At 38.8% G+C, this 27,696-nt stretch overlaps 1 protein-coding gene across 1 annotated transcript; it reads left to right on the plus strand.

Annotated features, from left to right (window-relative positions):
• On the plus strand, nt 1-27,696 carry RDH10 (retinol dehydrogenase 10). Its single transcript, XM_063451316.1, has 6 exons — nt 1-813; nt 2,013-2,254; nt 17,196-17,294; nt 17,869-18,014; nt 18,606-18,737; nt 25,577-27,696. The coding sequence occupies exons 1-6, from the start codon at nt 531-533 to the stop codon at nt 25,698-25,700; spliced, it is 1,026 nt and encodes a 341-aa protein (XP_063307386.1). The 5' UTR covers nt 1-530; the 3' UTR covers nt 25,701-27,696.

Here is a 27,696-nt window from a genome sequence, read left to right on the forward strand (position 1 = left end):
CTCCCCCTGTGTGTGTGTGCTGAGTGTGTCCGGACTGCACCGGGCGGGGCGAGCGATCCCTCCCGGCCGGTCCCCGGGTATATAGAGTACTGCCGGGGGCACGCCATGCAGTGTCCGGGCCCCCAGTTTAGCAGCACGGAGCTAGCACAGAGTCAGCAGCCGGACAGCAACAGTGAGTGCAGCGCGGACTCGGCTCCCCGGGACTCCTCACAGCGGAGAACTGCACAACTCGGACACAGGAGACCTGACTGCCCCTGAGCGGCCGCCCCGGGAATTACAGCACATGGACAGCAGCGCCGGACATCTGGACTAATTTGGGATATACTGAGTGCCCACTGACTTATCGTGCCCAGCCCGGGATATACTGAGTGCCCATTCAGACTGCACTGATTTATCCTGCCAAGCTTTGGATATACTGAGTGCCCCCTCACACTCTGCCCCGACTTACCGTGCCCAGCCTGGGATATAGTGTGTGAACTCTCCGAGCTCAATCAGCCATTGCCCCCAGTCCTGGTCGGTGACCCTATACAATGAATATAGTGCTGGAGTTCTTCGTTGTCACGTTCAAGGTGCTGTGGGCCTTCGTGCTGGCAGCGGCTAAGTGGCTGGTTCGTCCCAAAGAGAAGAGTGTGGCCGGCCAGGTGTGCCTGATCACAGGGGCCGGCAGTGGACTAGGTCGCCTCTTTGCGCTGGAGTTTGCCAGGCGCCGGGCACAGCTGGTACTATGGGACATTAATAGCGAGAGCAACGAGGAGACCGCAGACATGGTGCGAGAAATCTACCGACAGCTAGAGGCAGAGGACGCCCTGCGGGGTGAGTGAGCGCTCCGCTAAAAGTACTGGGCGCTATGCCTTCTTGTCACCTCGTAGTAATGGGAGTTGCAGTTTACCCATTGCCACAAGAGACACTCATTGGGGTCCTGCTTAACTGTAGAAAGGACTATCTAATGCAGGGGGTGGTTAAAATGCTTTTAGCCAATCTTGGGTTAATGTAAAATATTCAGACTGTGTCATGATAAGTTTTGGAACGAAGTTATAAAGATCCAGAGTAAGTTATGTCCACGTTCTAAATATGGAGCGATCAGCAGACACATTCATTTTGTTTCCATAGTGACCACTCCAGCTTCAGAACTTTGCCCCAGACTTGCTCTTTATACTTAACCCCCTATACCTTTTTATTTGATCTCACTGCAGTCTAATGTATTAAGTGACTGTCCTATTGCTCAAAAAGTAAATTTAATGTTATTTTATGCCACAGGTCTTGGCACCAATAAATGACTAACTTTATGAGTGGCTATAAAACCTACGACTGTTACAGGGTCTGATTCTTATTATAATAATTAGTGGTAGGCTTGAGGACCAAAGACCATGCAGCTTGATTACTGTCTCAACAATCAGTTGTGCTAATATTGCCAGATTAAAAACGTGTTGCATCATTTGTATGCTGATTGTAACAGATGTTTGTAATGCAAAACAACTTATAGTTCATTCATACAGTAAAGGACTATGGGAGACAAAACACTTGTACAGTATCAATATAGGTGACTTTCCTTTTCACCTACCATTTGCAATATATAACAATTTAAACAGTTTCTAATATACTGCTATGAAACATGCTCATTTTTGTTTAACTGGTATATGTATTATGTGTTTTAACATGTTTGATTTGCAATACATTCATTTAGACGTCTGTCTGCATCAAAGCGTTTTAACTTGTTTGGCTCTACCTTGCCCTTATTTTCTTTCTGAGCAAAGTACTACTTCTATTGATTTTGGGTGTTATCCTGTGGGATGTTGCACAAATTGTCTATTTAAATATTTGAACCTGAAAGCCCTTCTGTAGAATTAAAAGTTTCCCCAGTGATGGGAAGCATAGGGTACTTAAAGAAACAAACCAAGAGGACAACACTGTCATTGTCTCTTTCTTTGTGTGCACGTCTTATTAGCTTATTTACATCTGAGTAAATCTGGACATTGTATTTATTTATTTTATTCTTCTCTTATATCCCTAAGCAACCAGTAATTCTGTGGAAGAAGAGGTACCCCCATGCTGCAACCTACAGGTCTATACGTACACCTGTGACGTAGGCAAGCGAGAAAAAGTGTATTCGACTGCTGAAAAAGTCCGCAGGGAAGTGGGAGATGTCTTTCTGCTGCTGAATAATGCCGGAGTCGTTTCGGGACACCATCTGCTTGAATGCCCTGATGAGTTGATTGAAAGGACTATGATGGTCAATTGCCATGCTCACTTTTGGGTAAGTTACGGTGCTCATCATTTTTCAGATTACTTTTCTTTTTGTACTTTTCCTTTAAACATTACTATAACGGTAACATTCAGGCTGCCTGAATATGAAACCCTAGTTATTTTTATTTGTTCCGAATACTGTTTATCTAACATTATTTTGTAGAGCAGTACTTAACAATTAGGAGGCACTTGTTGAATATTACAGAAAGTAAGCTGTAGTAGATAAATTTGTCCCGTCCTCCCCCAGCTAGGTGAGAAAGAAATCTGCACATTTCAAATATGTGATTCTGTCAGTCTTCATTATTGATGTAGCGATATCTTCATTTTTAACTCATGATTTTATTTTAATTTTTTTCCTTCCTCTAAAAGCAATGTATTTCATAATCTTACTTTAAGTCCACATTAAAATATTTTCACAAATGATAGTATACTCAGTGTGTTGGCGCTTTAATAAATAAGGTATAACAAAGTCGTAGTTGGAGAATACACTTGCAATCAACTAAATACTTTATTTTTTAATTTATTGATAACCGAGTTGCATATAATTTTGTATGCTTTCTTTTCAAAGGGACACTATATATTCACGAGAATAATAAACGGCTTAATGTAGTTATTCTGGTGTATACAGCCTGTCCCTGCAGGTTTTTCAATGTAAACACTACCTTTTCAGAGGAAAAATCCGTGTTTACCATACTGCCTAGGAACGCCTCTAGTCGCAGTCACTCAGATGGCCACTAGAGGTGCTTCCTGGCTCAGTGCAGTAGAGTGTGCAGCCTGATGTTCAGTGTCTCCATGCAGAGCGTGGAGACGCTGAATGCTCCCAATATAGATGCATTGATTCAGATGCTGATTGGCTTTCTGGTTGCGCAGTAGCTTTCGGATTGGCTGATATCATCAAACTTGTTGTTGATACGAGACTGGCGCTGTGCTGGAATAAAGGTGAGTTAAATAAAATTTTAACAGAAGGCAGGGGGGCCTATAATGTGTTCTTTTAGAATTCCAGTGTCAGGAATACATGTTTGTATTTCTGACGCTTTATTGTTCTTCTTTTTAACTTACTGTAGATCAACAATTAATAGGTCATCTTGTTATGCTTTGCTTCTACTCAGTGCTTTATTACAGTCTTTTTTTAAATCCTTTTATTCTTGAGATGGTTCTCTGTGGGGATTAAGACTGGTGTTTTATTGTTTACCACAAGGGAAATGTGATAAGGACTTGTTAGTTTTATCTATTACAGCTTATTACCTTACAGCTGATAGCTTTGCATATTACTTTACTGACAAGATTGAACAGCTAAGGAAACAATTCTCCCCTCCTTGCCGTTCTCTTTCTCAACCACACATAAATCATGCTTTCCCTACCCTTCAGACTTTCTCCCCAGCTACTGAACAAGAGGTGGCTGCACTTCTCCATTCCTCTCGCCCCACCACTTGCCCACTTGATCCTGTCCCATCTCACCTCATCAGATCTCTCTCCCCTTGTCTTGTGCCTATCCTAACACACATCTTTAACTGCTCTCTCTCTTCTGGCACTGTTCCTGCTGACCTTAAACATGCCACTGTAATACCTATCCTGAAAAAACCATCTCTTGACCCGTCCTCCCCCTCGAACTATCGTCCCATATCCCTGCTCCCTTACTCATCAAAGCTTTTGGAAAGACTTGTCTTTACCCGTGTGTCTCACTTCCTTAATTCCAACTCTCTCCTTGACCCTCTTCAGTCTGGCTTCCGCCCTCTCCACTCTACTGAGACCGCTCTTATCAAAGTGACTAATGACCTAATCTCCGCTAAATCCAAAGGTCACTACTCCATATTAATTCTCCTTGACCTCTCTGCTGCCTTTGACACAGTTGATCATTCTCTTCTCCTTCAAACTCTTCAATCACTCGGTCTCTGTGACTCTGTCCTCTCTTGGTTTTCCTCCTATCTCTCCCAACGCTCATTTAGTGTCTCATTTTCCAAGGATACCTCCTCCCCTCGCCCTGTCTTGGTTGGAGTTCCCCAAGGCTCTGTCCTTGGTCCCCTTCTATTTTCTCTTTATACTGCCTCTCTTGGAAAACTTATTGCCTCTTTTGGATTCAACTACCACCTGTACGCTGATGACACTCAGATATACCTCTCCTCACCGGACCTCTCCCCGGCCGTCCTGCAACGTGTCACTGCTTGCCTCTCTTCCATCTCTGACTGGATGTCGTCACGCTTTCTCAAACTTAACCTCTCTAAAACTGAACTCCTTGTCTTTCCTCCTCCTAATACTGATCCTCCTCTCTCACTCTCCCTTCAAGTCAGTGATATCCACATAAGTCCATCCCTACAAGCGCGCTGTCTTGGCGTCATACTTGACTCTGGTCTCACCTTTGAGTCTCACATCCAGTTTGTTGCCAAGTCCTGTAGGTTCCAACTCAAAAACATAGCCCGCATCCGCCCCTTTCTTACGCAAGATGCTACCAAGGAGCTTGTCCATGCTCTAGTAATTTCCCGCATGGATTACTGTAACCCTCTCCTGATTGGTCTCCCCAAAAGCCGTACTGCCCCGCTACAGTCTGTAATGAATGCTGCAGCTAGACTGATTTTCCTATCCAGTCGGTCCTCTCACACCTCGCCCCTCTGCCAGTCCTTACATTGGCTCCCTGTATCCTATAGGAGTCAATTCAAAGTGCTAACCCATACATTTAAAGCACTGAACAATTCCAGCCCCTCTTATATCTCTTCACTGATCCAGAGGTATGCCCCTCCTCGTACCCTCCGCTCTGCCCGCGACCACCTCCTGACCGCTGCTCGCACCCGTACGGCCAACTCACGCTTGCAGGACTTCTCACGGGCGGCTCCTCTCCTATGGAATAACTTGCCTACTGCCATCAGACTCTCCCCTAGTCTTCAATCATTTAAGAAGGGCCTTAAATCCCATCTCTTCAGGAAAGCGTATGGCCTCCCAGAGTAATCTCTCCCTTACATACCTGTCCCTATGGAATAGTGCTTTGCTCTCTCCTCCAGCTCTGCTTCACTCCTACTTGATATTTCCTATCCTAATGTTTCTAATACCCCACCTCCTATAGACTGTAAGCTCATTTGAGCAGGGTCCTCTTCAACCTATTATTCCTGTCAGTTTTCTTGTAATTGTCTTATTTATTGTTACATCCCCCCCCTCTCAAAATATTGTAAAGCGCTACGGAATCTGTTGGCGCTATATAAATGGCAATAATAATAATAATAATAATAATAATCTATCACATTGAGATAAGAAGGGAGAGCTTTATAAACAAAGTAAGTATAAAGAAATAATGTATTTTTTTTTCTATTATTATTATTATTAGGGGCGATGGTGTAACATGCCAGCTGTATATTTCCAGTAAAACAATCTGGTGCTTCCTACACTTGCGAGCCCATACTTAAATATTCTGAACTTTAAAGGAATACAGTTTACAATGCAACTGCCTTATCTCAATAAAGTGGTTATAGTGGGCAGTCCCAAGCATTGTCACTAAAACATGAGTCCCTTGACACAGCATGAGCTTTGATGCTAAACAAAAGTACCCATCAGCCCTTCCCCCTCTGTGCGGCTTGGTCTAATGATGAAGCAGTGGGCAGATGTGATAGGCTGAAAGCTGTCAGCTGACACTCCCAGCCAATTACAGCACCCATTGTTGGTATGGATAGAATTAAGTGTGTAATTACTGCCTTAACTATGCCTTCACTATGGGTCGGGCTGTGGATGACCAAACACTAATATTTATTTAGTGTTCGACTGCTTGAGAATGGTTTAATGCCAATGGAAGGGCAGTGCAGATGACTTGTGTTATAACCATTTCAGTAAAGTGAAATGGTTATTGTGTCTTTAAAATCTTTTCAGTTTTTCTACATACTCTCATTGGAGGCCTGTGATTACTTTGTATACTTTTGTGACTTGGTTCAGCAGGCACCAGTCGTGCATATTTCATAACACCTTTTAGCTTAATGAAGCAGTTGCGATGTATAGTTTCTGCATCTGCAGTCTCACTTCTAGAATCTCTGGGATTTAGGAGTTAAATAACTTTGTTTATGCAACACTAGTCACACCTCTCTGCATGTAAATCACATAGCCATCCTAAACACTTCCTGTAAAGAGACATCTAATGTTTACACTTCCTTATTGCACATTCATTTTTTTAAAGGGACATTATGCCTCTTGGTTTGTTGGTTCAGGCTCCTCCTCCACTGCCATCAGCCAGGGGGGGGGACTCTGCACCAAGACCACTTCAATGAGCTGAAGTGGTCTGGGTGCCTTCAGTGACCCTGTGTATTAAAGCCCCGACTTAAAAAGCCCATATATATTCCCAGTTCAACACCATACATAGACACATATAAGAAGCAACAAGCTTTTTTTTTTTTTTTTTTTTTTTTTTTTTAGGGGTCTGACTCCATCCTGTGAAGCTGTTATTGTTTTTGTTGTGTTAGGAGTTTGGGAGGGGAGGGGGGAGGTGTGGTGATATGGTCCAGATGCCACTGATCACCACACCTTCCAGAAGAACGTCCTGATTTTGGTGTTTTGTCCTCCTGTATTATTATTATTTTTTTTTTTTTTTACATTTTATTTTGATGTCCCATATGACTATCCACATTGGTACAATTTTCATAAGATTTTATTGGATTTTTCCTTATCCTTTTTTTGCAATAGAGACTCTCTTTAAGGGATATTCCAGGATGGAGTTGTTTCCTAATCTCCAGTATTTTATGGATTTTATATATATATATATATATATATATATATATATATGTATGTATGTATGTATGTATATGTGAAAATCAGGAGCACTCGCTTGGATTTTTCAACCGTAGATAAACTGTTTAATCACAACTTCAACATCAACGTTTCGACCCTTCAGGGTCTTAAAGACCCTGAAGGGTCGAAACGTTGATGTTGAAGTTGTGATTAAACAGTTTATCTACGGTTGAAAAATCCAAGCGAGTGCTCCTGATTTTCACCTTTCTATCTATTGGCCTGGAGGCACCCTGGTAATATACATTTTATATACCTTTTTTTGGGTTGAGTGCCAGAGTCTGGTCTGATACATATATACATATATATATATATATATATATATATATATATATATATATATATATATATATATATATATATATATATATATATATATATAATGTCTCGATATATTTTTTTTTAAACAAAAAAAGTGGTACTAAAGAATACAAACCTGTATTTCTAATTCTTTAGTACCACTTTTTTAGTTTAAAAAAAATCGAGACTTCCTCAGTGCTCCAGCTCCGTGATGTCATCTGGGTCTTGGAAACTGATGTGCATCCAGTTAATAATTGCATTCAGTGCTTTCCCATGAGCATCTGCAACACATGTAGGGGAAACACCTCTGTGTGTGTGTGTGTGTGTGTGTGTGTATACACACACACATATATATATATATATATATATATATATATATATATATATATATATATATATATATATATAATCTCTATCGATCACTCAATGCCTGGTGCTTATCAAAAAAAAATACAGTGTAATACAGCACTCCAAGGTTGTCTTGATCCTATAAAACTTAGCATTTATTGCTCACATTAAAAAGATCAATGTTTAGGTTTGTCCCCCAATCTTTCATTAGGATCCTGATGAAAAGTGTATATATATATACTTTTTTATTTTGTTTATACATGGATTTGTGTTTTGCATATTTTTTTTTTATTTTTCCTTCTCCCCAACCATGAATGAACTACAGAAGTCTGTTTATTGCACTCTTTTACAAAGCTTTGCATGGATTGGGGGAAAGTAAACTTTCATAGTGATCTCATATTTCCATGAAGCTACAGTATAATGAGTAGAGTAAAGGAGACTAGCTCAATGTGTTCCTGTACAAGGTGCATACATGGTTAAGAAGCTGTCAATGCACCATGCCAGAACCTGCTTCGTTTTTTGTTTTTTTGTGTGTTTTTTTTTCACACTTTCTCTAATTTTTGCTAGTCTTCCCTTGCTAACATGCTGCACCATGTTATCTGGCTCTGGTCCCAGATCTTATAAACTGCAGAAGCCTTGGATGTTGGGATCAACAAGCAGGTGTAGAACCTTTTACTGTACTATAAGCTAGCATTGGTTATAAGACCTCTCATCTCCTTAAACAAAATCTCTGCACATTGGACTAAAATACAAACTTTGTGTTTGTGCAGGCATTGCTTCCATAGTTTTCACGAAAATGTATGCTCCCTATTGTGTGTACCTTTTGCCTCTGTGTAAGAAAATGTATTCAAATTAAATTAAGACCAGGCTGTCAGTTTCATGGGTGGGCATTCAGTCTTTTAATTCCACATGCTGTGTAACTTCGCTGGCTGGCTTGACGCCAAATCCACTAGTGGATCAGATCTGGGCCCTTATCCTATAATGGAATACCGTTATTCTAAATGGTCCCTAATAATCTAGAACAGTGGTTTTCAACTAAAAATACCGAACGCTATCTCAAAGTATATCACAAAAACACTGACTTCAATGTAGTGGGCTGAATGCAGTCCTTTGAAAACCCAATCTGAATGCTGACTATTTTGGGCTACCGGTATTTAATTAAAACTGGGAAGATAATTTTGGCCTTAAGTATGCATATCTGTCAAGTAAGGATTCATGTAAATGTGTCATTTATAAGCAGACGATGAAGGTAAAATAAAAAATAGGTGCACATTGCTTACTGTCTTTTATTTAAGTGACCCTTGATCCAGAAAAGGTTGGGAACATCTGCTCTAGTGATCCAGAGTTGATACTCCGTGTAAAAGTATGAAAAGCATTTTCACCATCCCTCAATATTTTATTTATATGTTGGGGTTATCAGATTTATCTAGCATTTACTGCAAAATGTAAGTTACAGGAAACCAAAGGAGAACTCACAATTCTATTCGAATCTTAATCTGTGAACCCAAGTAAGGTCATGGATTGTGTCCCTTTAGACTGCATGGATGTATAGCTTCCCTGCCTAGTGCTGAAAGGGTTGGCTAAATATCGGCTCTTGTAAAACTGTTTAGAATTTGGAGTCTTGAGAGAGTCTGACTGTTCTTTTATTTTAAACACTCAATAGTGTATATTCTTGTAGTCAAAGTATTTGGAAGAATGTTTTTGCCTTCCTCTGTCTTTTTGCTTGTTAATGAATTATGTGGGGAACTCTGTGGGTATATGGGACCACGTGATGTGCCTTTCTTGGAAGATGTCAGAGGCTGTTGGCTGAATTGCTTTTCATGTGAGCAAAGCTTCTAGTACTAGATTTGGCAAGAAGCCCAACAATAACTTGAAAACTACAAAAGGGTAAGGGGGGGAGGGGAGGGGAAGAACACTTCTTAAAGGAAACCAAACAGGGATTTTTATGGAGTCATAGATTTTCCAAAATAAAAAAAATTAAATACAATTGCTTCCCATTGTCCTTTGAGTGAGAAAGTTCTACTTAGTCTAGTTGTTGTGACACGGCAAAACCGTTGGTTTTAAGCCCAACATCCCATTGTGCAGATCAGAGGAATGGCTCCATATATGTTGCAAGCCATACAGCTGGCACTCTCTACATGCAGGGTTGCTAATGGTTAATTCCAGAAAAGTAACACTATTCAAACTTTTACAAGCAGTGCGTCAGTTTCTTGTAACATGCCTATTCATGACTGGGTTTTTTTTTTTATGCCATCTGTATAGCTCTATTTTAAAGAACCATAGGAAGCCCAGGATTGACTGCTAAATCACAGCCATGTCATTACCTCTATCACAGAGAAAGAGTTTAGGTTTGTGTGCTTCTTCCTTTATTTTCACTTTAACAACAAGTCACTTGTTTATTTAAACTGTTCGTCTTGTCCTAGCTATCAATTAATGTATGTATGGCTACATTTTAACACTTCCTTTTATGTCCTTCTACCCCAATCCCTTTCGATCATAACCTCTTTTTGAGCCTGTCGCCACCTGTTTCTTTTTGTGTTAAAATTGTAATTGCAATTCCTTATGTTCCACCTATTGTACAGTTTTTTTTTTGTGGAATATGTTTGTGCAATATAAATGGTGGTTTCAAGAGGGATGTGGTGGCTGCACGTACCGCAGCCCATGTGTGCTGTATTGGCCCTATTGCATAGAAGTGAAGACACAGCAGGTAAATGTATAAGATTAGCGTTTGATATATGCTTATTCCATCAATTTGGCAACCACAAATCCGATAATGCAGGTGCACTTGTCACAAATACAATGTAACCTCCTTTTTATATCTATACCTATTAAGCGAACCGCTCCTCGAAATCACAGGACTAATAAATCCATTATTCGAGATCAAAAGGATGGCATGTTGCCAAACCTCATCTGTATGAGTGAAAACAAGTAGGCAAATGTGCTCAAACTATAGCAAAATTCTGATACATAAATGTCTTTCGCTTCTTCCATTTTCAGACAAAGGCCTAGAAAAATGTTATACATACAGGCACCAATTACATGACTTACAGAGAGTGGCAATGAATTGCTGTAGATAATGTTCTGTGAGTTGCTATCATTATTGATAACCATACGTTTCCTCAAATAAAACTCCAGATTGTGAGTGTAACTAAATGAAGCCTTATCTCCTCACCCTATGTGATCCCCTAAAAGCTTTAACAAATATTCTGCTCACTTATCCCATATTTCAAATTTAACAGAGTTTAAGATGTAAAAATCATAACCTGCACCTGTTGACACACAACTTAGTGACCTGAATTTATAATCCCTTCATGGCTGGCTTGTTTTTTAAAGTGGGGAAAAAAAGACAACAAATATATTTTAAAAGTTATTCATAAATTAGAAATGTTTCTAAATAACTTTCAATCCTACAAAATGTACTTTGGGTTTTTTTGTGTTGTGTTTTCCCCTTCAGTCTTGCATGACCATATAAAAAAGGGGCAACATTTTGGCAGTGTTTTGTTTTGGAAGTGTGAGTCACTGGTGTATAATTGATTATTTCCTCCGCGTTCGTCCTATAACCACAAACCATATGTCACTTTAACATTGGTCTTTAAGGATTTTATATCCCAAATGAGAGGAAATTGACGTAAATTTGTGAAATATAATGAACTTGCTCCACTGGGCAAAGAACAGATGTCTACAAGCATCTCCCAATGTCATATAGCACCTCCTATGACGAAAGCCATCTGCAGGACGGATGCAGCCAATTTCACTGGTAACAAACGGATTTCATGAAACCAGATTTTATTTCCAGCAGCTGGGGTATGGCAAGTTCTAGACAGTGATAGACACCTTGAAAAATGTGATTGCTAGTGTTTCTTTACCACTTGTTTAACTGTCAGCTAACATTTCATAGACTATTAGAAATTATGGATTCATTTTTTTATTTTATTTTAGTTTTGTTATTGCTGTGTAGTATCAACAATCTAAACTTGGTTATTTTTTTTAATTTTATTTTAACAAGGGGTAGGAGGATTTGGGAGTGCTGATTGTTGGAGTGCTAGGTTTTGTTGTTTTTGTTTTTTTCAGTTTGTTTGTTTGTTTTTACCTCCAAATATCTCTCTTTAGGAAAATAGTCCAGTTTGTTTGCTTATTATTATTATAAAATTGTACCAATATTTCTTAATCTCAAGTCATGTTTATTCAGTCTTTTTTTTTTTTATTTATTTATTTTAATTAAAAAAATAAATCAATAAACAAGAAAGTACGCACTAATATATAGGTTCCTTTGTAAACTAAGAATTTATATCTTAAAAGAGAAACTACATTGCTAACTATTCAAGTAATATGGTGGTCCATCTCAATTGTTCTCACAAGTGGCAGCAGGTCCTTGCTTTATCATACTGTCTTGACAAGCCTGTAAGGAATGTGTACTAGATTTTATGGGCCTTCCCTTTATGCCAATCTTTCTAGGAGGAAATACAACACAGAAGAGTAGTGGTCATATCCAGAAAGCTTAGTAAGGATAATTAAGCACCTCTTCACATCGGCTATGTTTAATTTGATGCATAATGGGTGTTGAAACATATATTATGTGAAAATAATGCTATTGAGGGATTCTGGATCATGGCAATCAAGGACAAAGGCCTCCAGAATGGCAATGTTTTCCCATACTGTTATGCACCTTTACCTTTCTTTGTGGAATTGTGTGGGTTTTTTTTTTTGTTTGTTTGTCTTGGGAACCATACTTGGGAGATGCCAAATTGTGTATTACTGAAAATAAACCATAGATATCACCTCCTGTGCATTTCACAATCTTAAACCATGATCTGCTTGTCAAAATAACAGGCAGATCATGTAATAACCGTGCATGTTTATTGCTTCCTGGCAAGAAAAAAAACAACCCAAAACGTTCAGAATGACTGACTTAAAGGTTACTCTCGTCATCATCATCATCATAACCATTACAGCACGCTGTAGTGGTTATGATGCCAGGAGTACCCTGGACTGGTTCCTCAGTAATGAGGGCAAATTGTCTCGGTAAGGTAGTATAGTGAATTCTTGCCTTTATTCCAGTCTGCTGATGCTGGCTCCGCCCCTGATCTGCCTTCTTGGCTGACATCAGTGATGATCTCTGCCAATGACAATGCTTTCCCATAGAAAAGCATTGGGTTGGCTGAGTGTGTCAAGGAAGCGGGTCAATGCATATCTGTTAAAGTTCAGTGACTCAATGCAGAGGGTAGAGACACTGAATGTAAGTTGTTCTGGTGACTATAGTGTCCCTTTAAGAAGTCAATGTTTTGTGGTGTGTGGAGTTTATTTATTTTTTTTTTTTTTTTGGCTCTATGTTCTAGATATGTAAAATTTAGGTTGCTTTCTAAATAGGAAGTGATACAAACTTATGGCCTCGCTGGTGATTTTAATCAATTTCTGGCAAATACGTTGTGCGCATCCCTGATGCATTAAATAAGTTCTGTCTTCTGTCATAAAATACAATGTCACAAACAAGCAGTTGTTAAACATTGAATGTATTACTCATCCCTTGGCAAGAACACACGATTTGTTTAATCAAATCTGTTTATTATCATGAATAATTGCTCAGGTGGTAATATATATATATATATAACTATCTACTATTCAGTTATTTTGCACAAACTTTAGCTGCCTCTGATAATGTATCTAGTTTAAACTCGCCTGTTGTGGTACTGATCTAACTCTAGATAAAAACTTGGGTATTTGAGATATAATTTAAAACAATTTTTTTTTTTTTTTTCCAAGGGATATTATGAGCAGTGAATTATTTCAAAGATTTTGGTGCAGAGAGTACCCTTCACCCACACTCCACTCTGAGAGTAGCTAAAAACTACAGGGATTTTATAAGATTAGACCGAGATGAGAGAGGGGATTCATATTGATAGAACATCATCGTGACATAAGAGGACTCTTAAGATGCTGTCCGCTTCCTCCTTATATATTTGTCTTACTTTTTTTTTTTTTGCTCTGTTCACTCTGTCTATAAATTTAAAAATCGGTTCTTTTTTGTTTAAAAAAAATAGAAAAATTGAAACCACTCTATAGTTATTCTCATGACTGTATGTCATTACATGTACAGCCTACACACCAGTTGATCAAAGAGCCTGATTTATTTATTTCTGCCAAAACAGGATATTCTACTTTCTGCTTCAAGAACCTGTTCTGTTAGCATGTGAGTTCCATTAACTTGTCTAGTCTATTGTGCAGGAAAAGAAACCCTCTACATAAGGAAAACATGCTTATGCTTCGTTGTTCCCATATACACACCTTCAGTTTATTCTCTACCAGATGCCTTACCTTGCTTATAGTCAGAGGGTTAATTTGTAAAAACATCCACAGCTTGTTCAATTTCTTTTTTTTTTTTTTTTTTTTTTTAAAGACCTCGTCCTCTTAGAATTTAATTAAGAAACTGCCCATTGCTCACAGAACATTATTTCCCAGTTTCTCCATTTGCTTTTATTTTTTGCCTAATTTGTCTTGACACCACAGCTGTGGCAGCCTTTTGTGCGACTAAACCTTTCCTCTGTTTTGTTTCATTAAAAACACCAAGAGAAAAGCACTAAAGAATTTGGGGAAGGGGTGGGAAGAAGTGGTATACTGTTAGAAGTTAATTTGCCATAAACAAAAACGTTGAGAACCAATTACTAAAGCTATGAAGTGACATGTAAACGCTTGTTTAGTTTCACACTTTTGTGTCTAATAAGTAATTAATTACTGATGTGTGCATGTAAGTGTAGTGACAAGCACTGGGGATTACAAGTATACAAGGCAAGTGAGAATTTGGCTCTTCCTGCACACCTACCGATCTGTACGCACAAAGATTAAGCGTGCTGGGATTATCTTTGCTTTAAGTCGAAGTGTGGGAGGCTTTTTTTTTTTTAATTTTTTTTTTCAACCTACCAAATATACTTTTAATTAAAGTTACTTTATTTCACCCCACCCCGTACTGTCTGTACATTTGTCTCTGCACTCTGTCAAAGAAATGCCTTTGTCTTGGTTCTAGGTTTGTTTGTATTTAAGGGTCAAGGTTATGGATGACTTTATATGACCTGGTCCATGGTAAATCTCTAACAATATACCAACATTGGCCAAACAGGCAATAAAACATTTTTTTTGTATTTCAGTACATGTGTTTAAGAAGGTGGTACCTTGGAGTTATTGTCATGAAATACCTTACAAAAATGTATGGCTGCAGTATTCTTATTTATAGAGGGAAAAAACGTTGCAGTGTTGTCTGTGAAATATCTCTCATTTCATTTTAAGGTGTGCGTGTATACTTTGCGATGTAGGTGTTATCTGTACAGGCTGTTTTACATATTCTAGCACAATTCTCCATTTTCAGATGGTTTACTAACCGAATTCATTTTTAATAGTTTTGTTATAATACCCACTTCATGAGACTGTCTTGGACTAAAGGATAGAGCGTAGGAGGGCAGACTTTTGTGAATTCTGCCTTTTGCCAGCTGTCTATCTTAAGCCTCCATTCGCAGGACAAACCTGCAGGTGTTAAACAACAAATCCAGTGCTGCGCAAAAGAACATGTGGAAAAAGTTAGACAAAAACCTTGTAGAGAATAATTTAATGTTTTATTTCTCCCCCCCCCCCCCCCCCCCCCCTTTGCTTCATGCACAATCGAAATCGGGTACATGCTGCAGTGGTTATAGCTAGCAACATCTGGTGGATAATCCTGTTGTTTTGTTTTTTCTCTGAGTTTTTTTTTTGGGGGGGGGGGGTTCTCTAATGAAGTTTTAGAAGTGTGTGTGTGTGTGTGTGGATAGATATCTACAAATTTTAATTTTATTCCTTCTCTTGTTTTGTTTCTGAGCTGGCAAGTGTCTTAACAATACTGCGTTGGAAGGAAGGACATAGCAATCACAGAACTTTGTTTGGTCTTAAACAAACACAAGATGGTTCTCAGGATTTTGTTGATTACGTTACAATGATTTCTCTGTGCTCAGCAGTTGGCACCAAAAGAGTTTGGAAATTACAGCAGATTTGATTTCAGGGGACACAGTGATAATCTTGTTAGCCAGAAATTAAGTATGCATCAAAGAATTGCTTGGAAATCCTTTAAAAGTGCCGGGAGATCTCAAAACTACCTGTTTGTCTTGGCTTCGTTATAGGAGAACTGCATTTAAATATAACCAGTGGAGCCAAGTCTTTAAAGGATTTAAAATAAGAATACCTGTTGGAATTGCATTTCTTCTATTTGTTTTAAAACCTCCTATAGATTTGATTCTATACATCATAGGGACTGTTTGCTATGGATGGGTAGAATTAAAACATTTTTATTGATCACTCTAATAATGACTGCATTACATTGCAGAAATAGACAGCTATGTTGTAATGAAAAGTGCCCCAGTAAACAAGAAATCTCAATATAATCTTGCAGGTGAAGCTTTTGTCTAACTACAAAACAAGTAATAACTGGGGAGTAAAAGTGACTAACACTCTTAGTTCAGGTCAGGTAACAGACGTTGTTACTTAGGGCGTCTAGCACAAGGTAGTGGAGGCTAGGTAAGTCAAACTGCGTTTTAAAAAAACACAAAAAAAAACAGTGACTAATTTACAATGGGGAGGTGCCAGGACACTCTTATCGCCATAACTACTATAGCAAGCTTTGGTAGTTATGGTGCTTAGTGTTTCTTTAAGTCTGTTTGTGTGTTTTGTGTTTTTTTTTTTTTATTTTTTGTTTTTTTTGGGGGGGGGGGGGGGGGTTTAAGGGATTTGTGTGGTGTGTTTTGTTTTTGTTTGTTTTTTGCCATTCTAAACCTTAATGCAATAAGGAACATGACAGTCTTTTAGTGTAATATCATTGTCTCGACCAGTATAGAAGAAATGCTGATTTCATAAACTGGCATTCTTAAAAAACAAACAAAAAAAAAACAAAACAAACTCTTTTGGGTCCAGATCCATCCATGTCTCTCTTGTCTGACCTAATGTTCTCCTAAGGGCTCCAGACGCCTGCTGTTTATGGTGTTTTGTTATTAATGCTTCACTTTGCGCCCATTCCATGCTTGTAGTTTTCGGGCATTGGTTCCAGTTTGTGTTAATTATCCTCTGCTCTCTCTATTGGAAGTAATTCAGATGTAGTCAAGATCAGCAAAACTAGAACTAAATCCAAACTCAGAAATGGTAAAATCTAAAAAGAAAGTCCTGTCGGGAACACTCGTCAAGGACTGCCCATTTTCAGATCAATGGAAATTAAACCTATCTGGAAACATGCATGCCTAACATTTTTGCTATAACATTGAAGGGATTAAGCAGAGTCGATTTTTATTTTATTTATTTATTTTGTCCTGCAGTTTTATTTGCCAGAAAACGGGTTTAAATGAAACCCCAAGGAGTGCATTGATTAGCATTATCATTTTACGTACTGTTGTTATATGGTAAGCGGATGTGAAATAAACTGATAGCATTTGTTTGGGCTAAATCTCTCTTTAGTTGCCTGTGAAATCTTAGATAACACAAATAAAGAATCCTCATTAACCACATCTCCTCCTTTCTCTTTTTTTTTCTCTCTCCTCTCTTAGACCACAAAGGCATTCCTCCCCAAAATGATGGAAATGAATCATGGACATATTGTTACTGTTGCCAGCTCATTGGGATTGTTCAGCACCGCAGGAGTAGAGGTTTGTTACATTTCCTTCCATATAGAATGTTCTAATCTAGAATCCCGCTGTGGGTTGCGTCCTTATGGATAAGGTGTGCCAGCTATTATGGACTATATTTTTTTTTTTTTTACCCGTGCATAATGGGATATGTAGTCTAAAACATCTGGATTTGGGAATTGTCTCTTTCAGGACATAATCATCTGTTCCTTAGCAGGTCTTTAAATCTTAAAGTTGGGTAAATACAACTTCAGATGAACAACACATGACATATTACACTTGTCATGATTTTTATTTTTCATCTGTGTCGTATTTTACGAATTTACGAAGACCCGCTAAGGAACTGATGATCGTTATGTCCTGGTATGTACTAATTGGTGCTGATAAACTGGTTAACGGAAATTTGGACATTGTCATAGTTCTTCGGGCATTAATATTTTTGGGATACTTGTCTTGAATGTGACCGTTCCTCCGTGTTCATTTATTTACTTGTGTAGATTTGTATCTAGCTATACAAAATTCGCCCTACATGCTCATTTCTTCTTATAAGGGATATAGTAATACACAATGCATTTATTTATATCCCCTTCCACAGGATTATTGTGCCAGCAAGTTTGGTGCTGTGGGCTTCCATGAATCTCTCAGCCATGAACTGAAAGCGGCAGACAAAGATGGGATTAAAACTACACTGGTTTGTCCTTATCTGGTTGACACTGGCATGTTCCGTGGCTGCAGAATCAGGTTAGTATCCACATGGAATGATGATTACTTTGCACTTTTAACACACTTCTAGTTTGGTCTTCACTGGTTCATGCTTTCAAATCCTAAAATGCGTAGAATGTATTATATTGCATGTTCTACTGTTGCATTAAAAAAAAAAAAATACAAATAAAAGCATAACATTCTTGATTTTTGAGGTCGGCTCTCCCTATTATTTATCCATTAAATTAAAAAGAAAATATTTTTTGAACTGTGTCTAAAACTTTTAAATTCACCTCCCGTGCCAAATATACTACAATATGCTGTTTTGGAATGGATATGAGGGAAAAGCTAAAATATATATATATATTTTTTTTGTATTATTTTTTTTTAAAGCTGGAAAGCTTTGTTGCATGTGCCCACTAACCCTCTGAGGAATAAGTATTTTGGAGGGGTCTGCTAATATTCTTCCAAATGTCTGTCTTCACTGAGCTTCTCCAGACAATGCCGTTTGGGCAGCCAACCCAGCACCCATCCAGGTGCACCTCATTATTCTATCGTGTTATGAAGTATCAGGGCAAACGTGGAGCAGGAATGTGTAAATAAAACTCACTGAAACATTTTATCTTTCAGGAAAGAAATTGAGCCCTTCCTCCCACCCTTGAAACCAGATTACTGTGTGAAGCAGGCTACGAGAGCGATCCTTACAGACCAGCCTATGATCTGTACGCCTCGTCTCTTGTACATGGTGACCTGCATGAAAAGGTAATTGTGTATTGTTTTTATATTTTTTTTAAGTTAACCTATTTGGGGTGAATGTTTTCTGACTGTGTCTAGTGCTTGGTGCTCCTTAAAATGTAAGATTGTGCAAAAATCCATTATAGTGATGATTGTTTTATTTTAATTGCTAATTATTTTTTAGTTTATGTATTATAATGTTCCTCGATGAACAATATGTAGATCTTGTATACTAATCCAGATATGTTACAAGTAATGTCTTGTTAAATAGGTCCAGTGTCTGGGAAATACGCCAAACTTACTTTGTATGAAATAGATTTTATTCTATGTTGCTGCTGTGTAATCTACTGTCGATCTTTGTGATTGCCGAGTTTTCCTCCTACTCTGTTGCTGGAGTTCCTCAGTCCCTTTCCATTCAGCACCACATTCATAACATATACAGAACATAAAGCATCATCATTTTGTATGAATAAACCTTCAAGTAGGGGTTTCCAGACTGTTTCAACAGTTGTACTTCTTTCAGCTTCAGCCTTTTCAGTAGACATACATCAGAAAACATTATTTTAATCATCATAATTATGTACACAAGGCTGAATTCTGATTTTTGTAAGTACAGGTCATGTATTTTAAAGTTGACATTATTGTTCCAAAGTTAAAGGGACACTATAGTCACCCAGACCACTTCAGCTCCATGAAGTGGTCTGGGTGCCAAGTCCCCCAGGTTTTAACCCTTCAGATGTAAACATAGCATAGAAACATAGAATGTGACGGCAGATAAGAACCATTCGGCCCATCTAGTCTGCCCAGTTTTCTAAATACTTTCATTAGTCCCTGGCCTTATCTTATAGTTAGGATAGCCTTATGCCTATCCCACGCATGCTTAAACTCCTTTACTGTGTTAACCTCTACCACTTCAGCTGGAAGGCTATTCCATGCATCCACTACCCTCTCAGTAAAGTAATACTTCCTGATATTATTTTTAAACCTTTGTCCCTCTAATTTAAGACTATGTCCTCTGGTTGTGGTAGTTTTTTCTTCTTTTAAATATAGTCTCCTCCTTTACTGTGTTAATTCCCTTTATGTATTTAAATGTTTCTATCATATCCCCCCTGTCTCGTCTTTCCTCCAAGCTATACATGTTAAGATCCTTTAACCTTTCCTGGTAAATTTTATCCTGCAATCCATGAACCAGTTTAGTAGCCCTTCTTTGAACTCTCTCTAAGGTATCAATATCCTTCTGAAGATATGGTCTCCAGTACTGTGTACAGTACTCAAAGTGAGGTCTCACCAGTGTTCTGTACAATGGCATGAGCACTTCCCTCTTTCTACTGCTAATACCTCTCCCTATACAACCAAGCATTCTGCTAGCATTTCCTGCTGCTCTATTACATTGTCTGCCTACCTTTAAGTCATCAGAAATAATCACCCCTAAATCCCTTTCCTCAGATGTTGAGGTTAGGACTCTATCAAATATTCTGTACTCTGCCCGTGGGTTTTTACGTCCAAGATGCATTATCTTGCACTTATCCACATTAAATGTCAGTTGCCACAACTCTGACAATTTTTCTAGTTTACCTAAATCATTTGCCATTTGGCTTATCCCTCCTGGAACATCAACCCTGTTACATATTTTAGTATCATCTGCAAAAAGACACACCTTACCATCAAGACCTTCTGCAATATCACTAATAAAAATATTAAAGAGAATGGGTCCAAGTACAGATCCCTGAGGTACCCCACTGGTGACAAGCCCAAGCTTCGAATATACTCCATTGACTACAACCCTCTGTTGCCTGTCACTCAGCCACTGCCTTACCCATTCAACAATATTGGAATCCAAACTCAAAGATTGTAGTTTATTGATAAGCCTTCTATGTGCAATAGTGTCAAAAGCCTTACTGAAATCTAGGTAAGCAATGTCTACTGCACCACCCTGATCTATAATTTTAGTTACCCAATCAAAAAAATCAATAAGATTAGTTTGGCATGATCTCCCTGAAGTAAACCCATGTTGTCTCTGATCTTGAAATCCATGTGTTTTTAGATGTTCAACAATCCTATCTTTTAACATGGTTTCCATCACTTTCACCACTACTGAAGTAAGGCTTACTGGCCTATAGTTGCCCGACTCCTCCCTATTACCTTTCTTGTGAATGGGCACAACATTTGCTAACTTCCAATCTTCTGGGGGGACTACTGTTAACAATGATTGGTTAAATAAATCTGTTAATGGTTTTGCTAGTACCACTAAGCTCTTTTAATAGCTTTGGGTGTATTCCATCAGGTCCCATTGACTTATTTGTCTTTACTTTTGACAGTTGAAATAGAACCTCTTCCTCTGTAAACTCACGTGTAATAAATGACTCATTTATCCTTTTTCTTAACTGAGGTCCCTTTCCTTCATTTTCATCTGTAAATACCGAACAAAAATATTCATTGAGGCAGTCAGCTAGACCTTTATCCTCATCTACATACCTTCCTTCTTTTGTTTTAAATCTAACTAATCCTTGTTTTACTTTTCTTTTCTCATTTATGTATCTAAAAAAAGTTTTGTCCCCCTTTTTTACTGACTGTGCTATTTTCTCTTCTGTGTGTGATTTGGAAGCTCTTATAACTTGCTGAGCCTCTTTCTGCCTAAACTTATAGGTCATTCTGTCTTCCTCACTCTGGGTTTTCTTATAATTACTAAATGCTAACTTTTTGTCTTTTTCCTATTTTGGCCACATCTGCGGAGTACCACAGTGTTTTTTATTTTTTGCTTTTACTGGCAAGCCTAAAGCAATTTTCTGTTGCCTTCCGTAGTGCAACTTTTAAATAATCCCATTTCTCTTGGACTCCATTTAAATTGCTCCAGTCTGATAATGACTCCTTTACACATATTCTAATTTTAGAAAAGTCTGTTTTTCTAAAGTCTAAAACTTTTGTTTTTGTGTGGTGTGACTCACTGGATCCTAAACTTTCACCTACAGTAATATCGGATACCAAATCTCTGTTTGTTAACACTAAATCTAGTATGGCCTCTTTACGAGTTGGCTCCTCAACGACTTGTTTTAGAGACAATCCCAGTAGGGAGTTTACAATATGTGTGCTCCTGGCACAAGTAGCTATTTTTGTTTTCCAATTCACATCAGGAAGATTAAAGTCACCCATGATGATAACTTCCCCCTTCATTGTCATTTTAGCTATCTCTTCAACTAGTAGATTATCTAACTCTTCAATTTGTCCTGGGGGCCTATAAATCACACCTACACGAGTTACTGTGTGATTACCACATTCTAATGTAACCCAAATGGACTCTATGTTCGCCTCACTAACCTTTATTAGGCTAGATTTTATGCTATCCTTCACATACAGGGCCACCCCTCCCCCTTTCTTGCCTTCCCTGTCTTTTCTATATAAAGAGTACCCTGGTATTGATATGTACCAGTCATTTTTCTCATTATACCATGTCTCAGTAACCGCAACCAAATCTACACTATCAGTTGCCATTATTGCCACAAGTTCATGGATCTTATTCCCTAAACTGTGAGCATTTGTAGACATGACTCTAAGCTTATCATTTTTTTAACACACTTGCTACAGGCACCTTCTGTCCTTGTTTTGGGGGACAATTTGATTGTTTTATCACCCTTTTGCCCCCCCTCCTGGTTTAAATACATCCTAGCAAAACCTCTGAACTGCTCACTGAGAACATTTGTTCCCTTTTGAGAAAGATGCAAACCATCTTTTTTGTACAGTTTATTTCCATTCCAAACAGAGCTACCATGAGAAATAAAGCCAAATCCTTGCTCCCGACACCATTCACCATGCCACAAGTTAAAATCCCTAATACGCCTGTCGTTCTGAGTGTTATGCACAGGCATAACTTCAGAGAATGACAGTGTGGAAGCAACCTGCCATATATCATTGGCAAAAACACTAAAAACGTCCTTAACCTCTGAAACCTTATTGCAAGCCAAGTCATTTGTCCCTAAATGGACAAGTACATCTAATTCCCCTTCCTGCTTTGCTTGCTTAACAATATTACAGATACGTCTCCTGTCTCTGTGAGCAGTAGCTCCGGGAAGACACCTCACAAGACCACCATTGTCCATTTACACACCTCTTATGATGGAATCCCCCAACAACAACTGCTTTCTATTAGGCCTCACCATAGTCTTCAAGCCTCTCTGCACAACACCACTAGCCTCAGTGCCTCTCTGCACAACACCACTAGCCTCAGTGCCTCTCTGCACAACACCACTAGCCTCAGTGCCTCTCTGCACAACACCACTAGCCTCAGTGCCTCTCTGCACAACACCACTAGCCTCAGTGCCTCTCTGCACAACACCACTAGCCTCAGTGCCTCTCTGCACAACACCACTAGCCTCAGTGCCTCTCTGCACAACACCACTAGCCTCAGTGCCTCTCTGCACAACACCACTAGCCTCAGTGCCTGTCTCCATGACACCATTACACTCTGAAAGTGCAGAAAATTAATTATGTAGAGCAACAGACTGTGCAATATGCCTTTTTTATCAGAGAAACTGCTATGTTGACATTGCAGGGTTAATCCAACCTCTAGTGGCTGTCTTCCTGACAGCCGCTAGAGGCTCTTTTGCGAAACTGGATGCGAAATTCGCATCCAGCGTGCAGAACGTCCGTAGGAAAGCATTGAGAAACTGTTTGAATGCGCGCACTGCTCTTGCCGCGCATTCCGCTCCACTCGGGAGCTGACGGCGGGGGAGGAGACGTCGCCGCTGAATAAAGGAGTTTTAACCTCTTCAGTGCCAAGGGAGGGGGACCCTGAGAGTGTGGGGGGGGGGGGTCCAAGGGATGATATAGTGTCAGGAAAACGAGTTTGTTTTCCTGGCACTTTAGTGATACTTTAAAGGAACACTGCAAGGTCAGGGACACAAACAAGTATTCTTGACATATAGTGTTAAAACCACCATCTAGCCTCCCCTGGCTTCCTCTTGCCTCCCTAAATATAGTAAAATCTTACTTGTATTCAAGTCTGCAGCTACTGCTTCTGCCCCTGTCTGCTTCTCACCTGTCTGCTGACATCATCAGAAGTGGTAGAATGAGCCAATCCCAATGCTTCCCCATAGGATTGTCTAACACTGTCAAGGAGGCAGATCAGGGGCAGAGTCAGCACAAGTTACACAGCCATGGCCAGTCTGCATCTTCTCATAGAGATAAATTGAATCAATGCATCTCTTTGAGGAAAGTTCAGTGTCTACATGCAGAGGGAGGAGACACTGAATGCAGCGGTTGCGCTTGGGACCGGAGATCTGCATGCGAATCTGGCCTCTGTATGCTCTGCTGTACTGCACGAGACAGGCTGATGGCAGGTCTGGAAGGAACAAAGGGGTGCTCCGATGTGGACCCCAAGATTTGGCCTAAATTACACTGTGCACACAGAGGTGTGTAAAAGGAGTTGGACCGTCTACTGTACTGTGTGTGTGTGTGTATATACACACACACACACACACACACAATCTCTGGGCCTGTAGTTGTGTTTAAGTGACTCCCATACCGTTACTAGGCTGACTATTTGCAGGCCCCTTCCCTCCACCCCCTCTAACTACATCTATTATATACTCCTATGGTAGGCCCAGGCCCTCTTTATTACAGGCCTACTGCATCGTTGGTTCCTGCACACCACAACTGACGTGTGTGTGTGTGAGACAGTCCAGTGTATGCATGCATGAGAGTAAAGACAATGAATGGCAGTACTGCGTAGTGTGCAGCACTGCCCCAGGAAGGATCTCTAACATCTATCTGAGGAGTGGCCACTGGAGTTATCCCTAGGCTGACATGTAAACACTGCATTTTCTCTAAAAAAACGTGTTTACTGCAAAAAGCCTGAAGGGAATGATACTACTCACCAGAACAAATATATGTAGTTGCTGTAGCTGTAGTTGTTCTGGTGACTATAGTTTCCCTTTAATTATTTTAAAATGTTGTATGCCAGATCTGTAAATATACAGACCGTCTCCACACCAAAACTGCTACACAAAAGATTTAAGTTGTGACCCTGAAACTGTAGGATATGTTTCAAACATGTGTCCTGTATTTGTCACATTAAACAGCCACACTGGTGGGTAATTGATTTATTTTCAAATGTGAGATTCATAATGCTTTTCTCACGTACAGTAAAATATGTATGAGCATAAGGTTTGAGCTAATGTAAAGAGATCAGATGTCTGTAAATGTGGGGTTAAAATGCAAATACAAATTTCTCAAAGGCCGGTGAGAGAGCTCAGTGGGCTAATGCATTATCAGTAGAATCTGTTCAACCCTTGGGTCGCAGGGTTCAGGCTCTAGGTGTCTGTCTGCCAAGCCCTGGTCTGTCTCTTTTGCCCCTTTTACAGCCCCTCTGTGCAGTGTTAATTTTGGCAGCAAGTTTAAATTTAGTTTTAGTCATAGTCTTTTGACTAAAAAGCAATTTTAGTCATCTGAATTGTTTTAGCCGACTAAAATTGTGAGTCGACAATATTATTACTGGCCCTGGGTTTACCATGTTTGAATTGGATTATGACACAATTTCCTAAATTTTAAATTTAAAGTTGGAGGAAAATAGAGCATCTGAATTTGCAAAGGTTAAAGTTATAGATGCCTTTCGAGGTTTATTTCAATATTGTAAATTTCAGAGGAGCGACAATTTTCTCTTTTTAAGATAGTCTTGTGCATGACTTATGGAAATACCACGAGTTGCAAAGAGCATGATACAGGGAAAAAAGTTAGTGGTCTTAATTTCCTATCTGCATGTTACTGCCACTTGTCCCACTTTGCCAGTATATAATTGGTATTAAGAATAACTTTAGATTTTAGGCTTCCCATATGTTGTATATGTACTGACAAATCATCATCTTTTCTTCCAGCATCCTGCCGTTTGAAGCTGTGGTCTGCATGTACCGGTTTCTAGGAGCAGACAAATGCATGTACCCTTTCATCGCTCAAAGGAAACAAGCCACGAACAACAATGAAGCTAAAAATGGAATTTAACCTTTTTGTGTACTTAGTGTAACTCCTATTTTTGTGTTTTGTGCTTAGACTGACATTTAATGTACTGCACAGTCAACAAATTGACTGACTGAATTGGGAGAAGCACTTGTGCATCAGTATGATGTGTGTCCATTATTCCTACAGCATTGTGGCATCTCGGCTCATGGACTGAACATCATATTCCCATGAGACTTTCCCTTCCCAGCCCTGTTCTATACACTGTACATTTGACTTTAGAGTTCTAGCAAAATGTGACCAATAAGGGTATAATATAAAGCATAATCGTAGCAATAAATTTGCTTCTTTAGTGGTACTGTACATACAGTAAAGTGTAGCAAATCCATTTCTTTAAACAAACTGTTACACTAACATGTATTTTAAAAGGATTAATAAAACTTCATATAATTCTAGTTCCATTTTTAGATGTTTGAATGGAAATTCTCTAATTATCTGGAGTTAAAAAAAAAATAGGTTTTTAGCAAATGTTTCTTTTCAATGCAATTTTTTATTTTTGCATTGTTGGTATTTTTTGATAGGTTACAATCTTTCATGATGAAATGTCTTATTTATGCTGAAATATACATTGTAAAGCAGCAATTTTTTTTTTTTAGGGGGGGCGGGGGCAGCAGAGTGCCCACATTTTATCTCTAAAAACAAGTTGTTGAAGACTGCATGAAATTCTGGGGAAAGAATTGCATTGATCCCTTCCCCGATATCGTCATTTTGGCATGTAGAAAATCTTCATGTATATGCCATTGAAACAAATCCTCACTACTTGTACATGTGAAATATTTAAGGGTGTAAAGATGGGATTTTGTTGTGTTAGAAAACTTATTCCCTTTTTTTTTTTTTTTTTCTCTCCCATATTTTGTACAGAAAACATTTTACAATTGTGCCTTGGATTTAGTAACACGCATTGTAAAGTGAATTTCTACCTCTGTATCTAAAAGTGTACCATTTTCTTGTAAATTACTATAAAACATATATGTGATTTTTACAATTTTTTTTTTTCTTCTAATTATTATTACTTTTGACGTCTTAAGTATTGACCAGTGTCTGGTTTTATTAAAGCAAATATACAACGAATACTAATGTTTCCATAGAGACTTCAGTGTGACTGTAAATTTGGATATGTTCCTACAAAATTAGGTTGATGGCTTTCATTGGGAATCCAGTAAATGCTTCTGAAATATCTTCTGGAACCAGAGTACTGTTCATGTAGTTTATGGGTGTCTAACTTCAGACTGTCAGGATTGAACATAGCCAAGCTCTTAGGATAAATCGTTCCATGATTTCCAGTGTTTTTAGTCACATGTTAATCCGCCGAACCGCACACAACAAGGCATTTATAAGTACTTGCATCCCTTGAGCCCTAATGGCTTTTGTGTTGTGTTTGTGTTTTTTTTCTCATTTATTTTACATGAATGACTAGCAGATCTATTACACTGTAAGCAAGCCTATAGACGTAACTTTTAAAGACCCCACCCTCCCCCAATAAGAGCAGAAACACCGCAAAGAAGCCCATTTACCACCAGCAAGATGAGTGCACTTAAAACAAAATGATCTTAATTATTTATAACAATATTGATTTTAAATAAACAGAATATGTCCATGGGTATATCCTAAAATAACCAGTATAACCAAGGGAGTCCTAAACTGTTTAGTCTGTATCTGGGTTCTTTCATGGGGAGAGAGACTGAACTCCTCTGGGGATCATAATGAAACATTTAATGGCAGATGAGTTCATAGTTAGAAAAGAAAAAGAAAAAACACAGACTAAAATGGTAAACTGCCTAGCAGCTAAAGGACTGGGGAAACATTTACTGTTAAGGAAAAGACTGTTTTTAGAACCTTTTAAATTAAGAGTTGGATACTCCTGTCCTAATCAGCTGAGAGGAAAGAGCTTAACCCATTTGTAGTACTTGCATGTACTATCCAGCAAATCATAAATTGAATTCCCCCTTCCTTAACATAGGGGCCACCTGTTTGACCACAG

The sequence above is a fragment of the Pelobates fuscus genome, chromosome 4 (assembly GCF_036172605.1).
Source record: "Pelobates fuscus isolate aPelFus1 chromosome 4, aPelFus1.pri, whole genome shotgun sequence".
In the NCBI taxonomy this organism is placed as follows: Eukaryota; Metazoa; Chordata; class Amphibia; order Anura; family Pelobatidae; genus Pelobates; species Pelobates fuscus.

Coding starts and splice junctions, on each gene's coding strand:
- RDH10 (XM_063451316.1), top strand. CDS start 531: ATGAATATAGTGCTGGAGTTCTTCGTTGTCACGTTCAAGGTGCTGTGG. Junction 2,255..17,195: donor ATTGCCATGCTCACTTTTGG/GTAAGTTACGGT, acceptor CTCCTCTCTTAG/ACCACAAAGGCATTCCTCCC. Junction 18,738..25,576: donor ATGGTGACCTGCATGAAAAG/GTAATTGTGTAT, acceptor CTTTTCTTCCAG/CATCCTGCCGTTTGAAGCTG.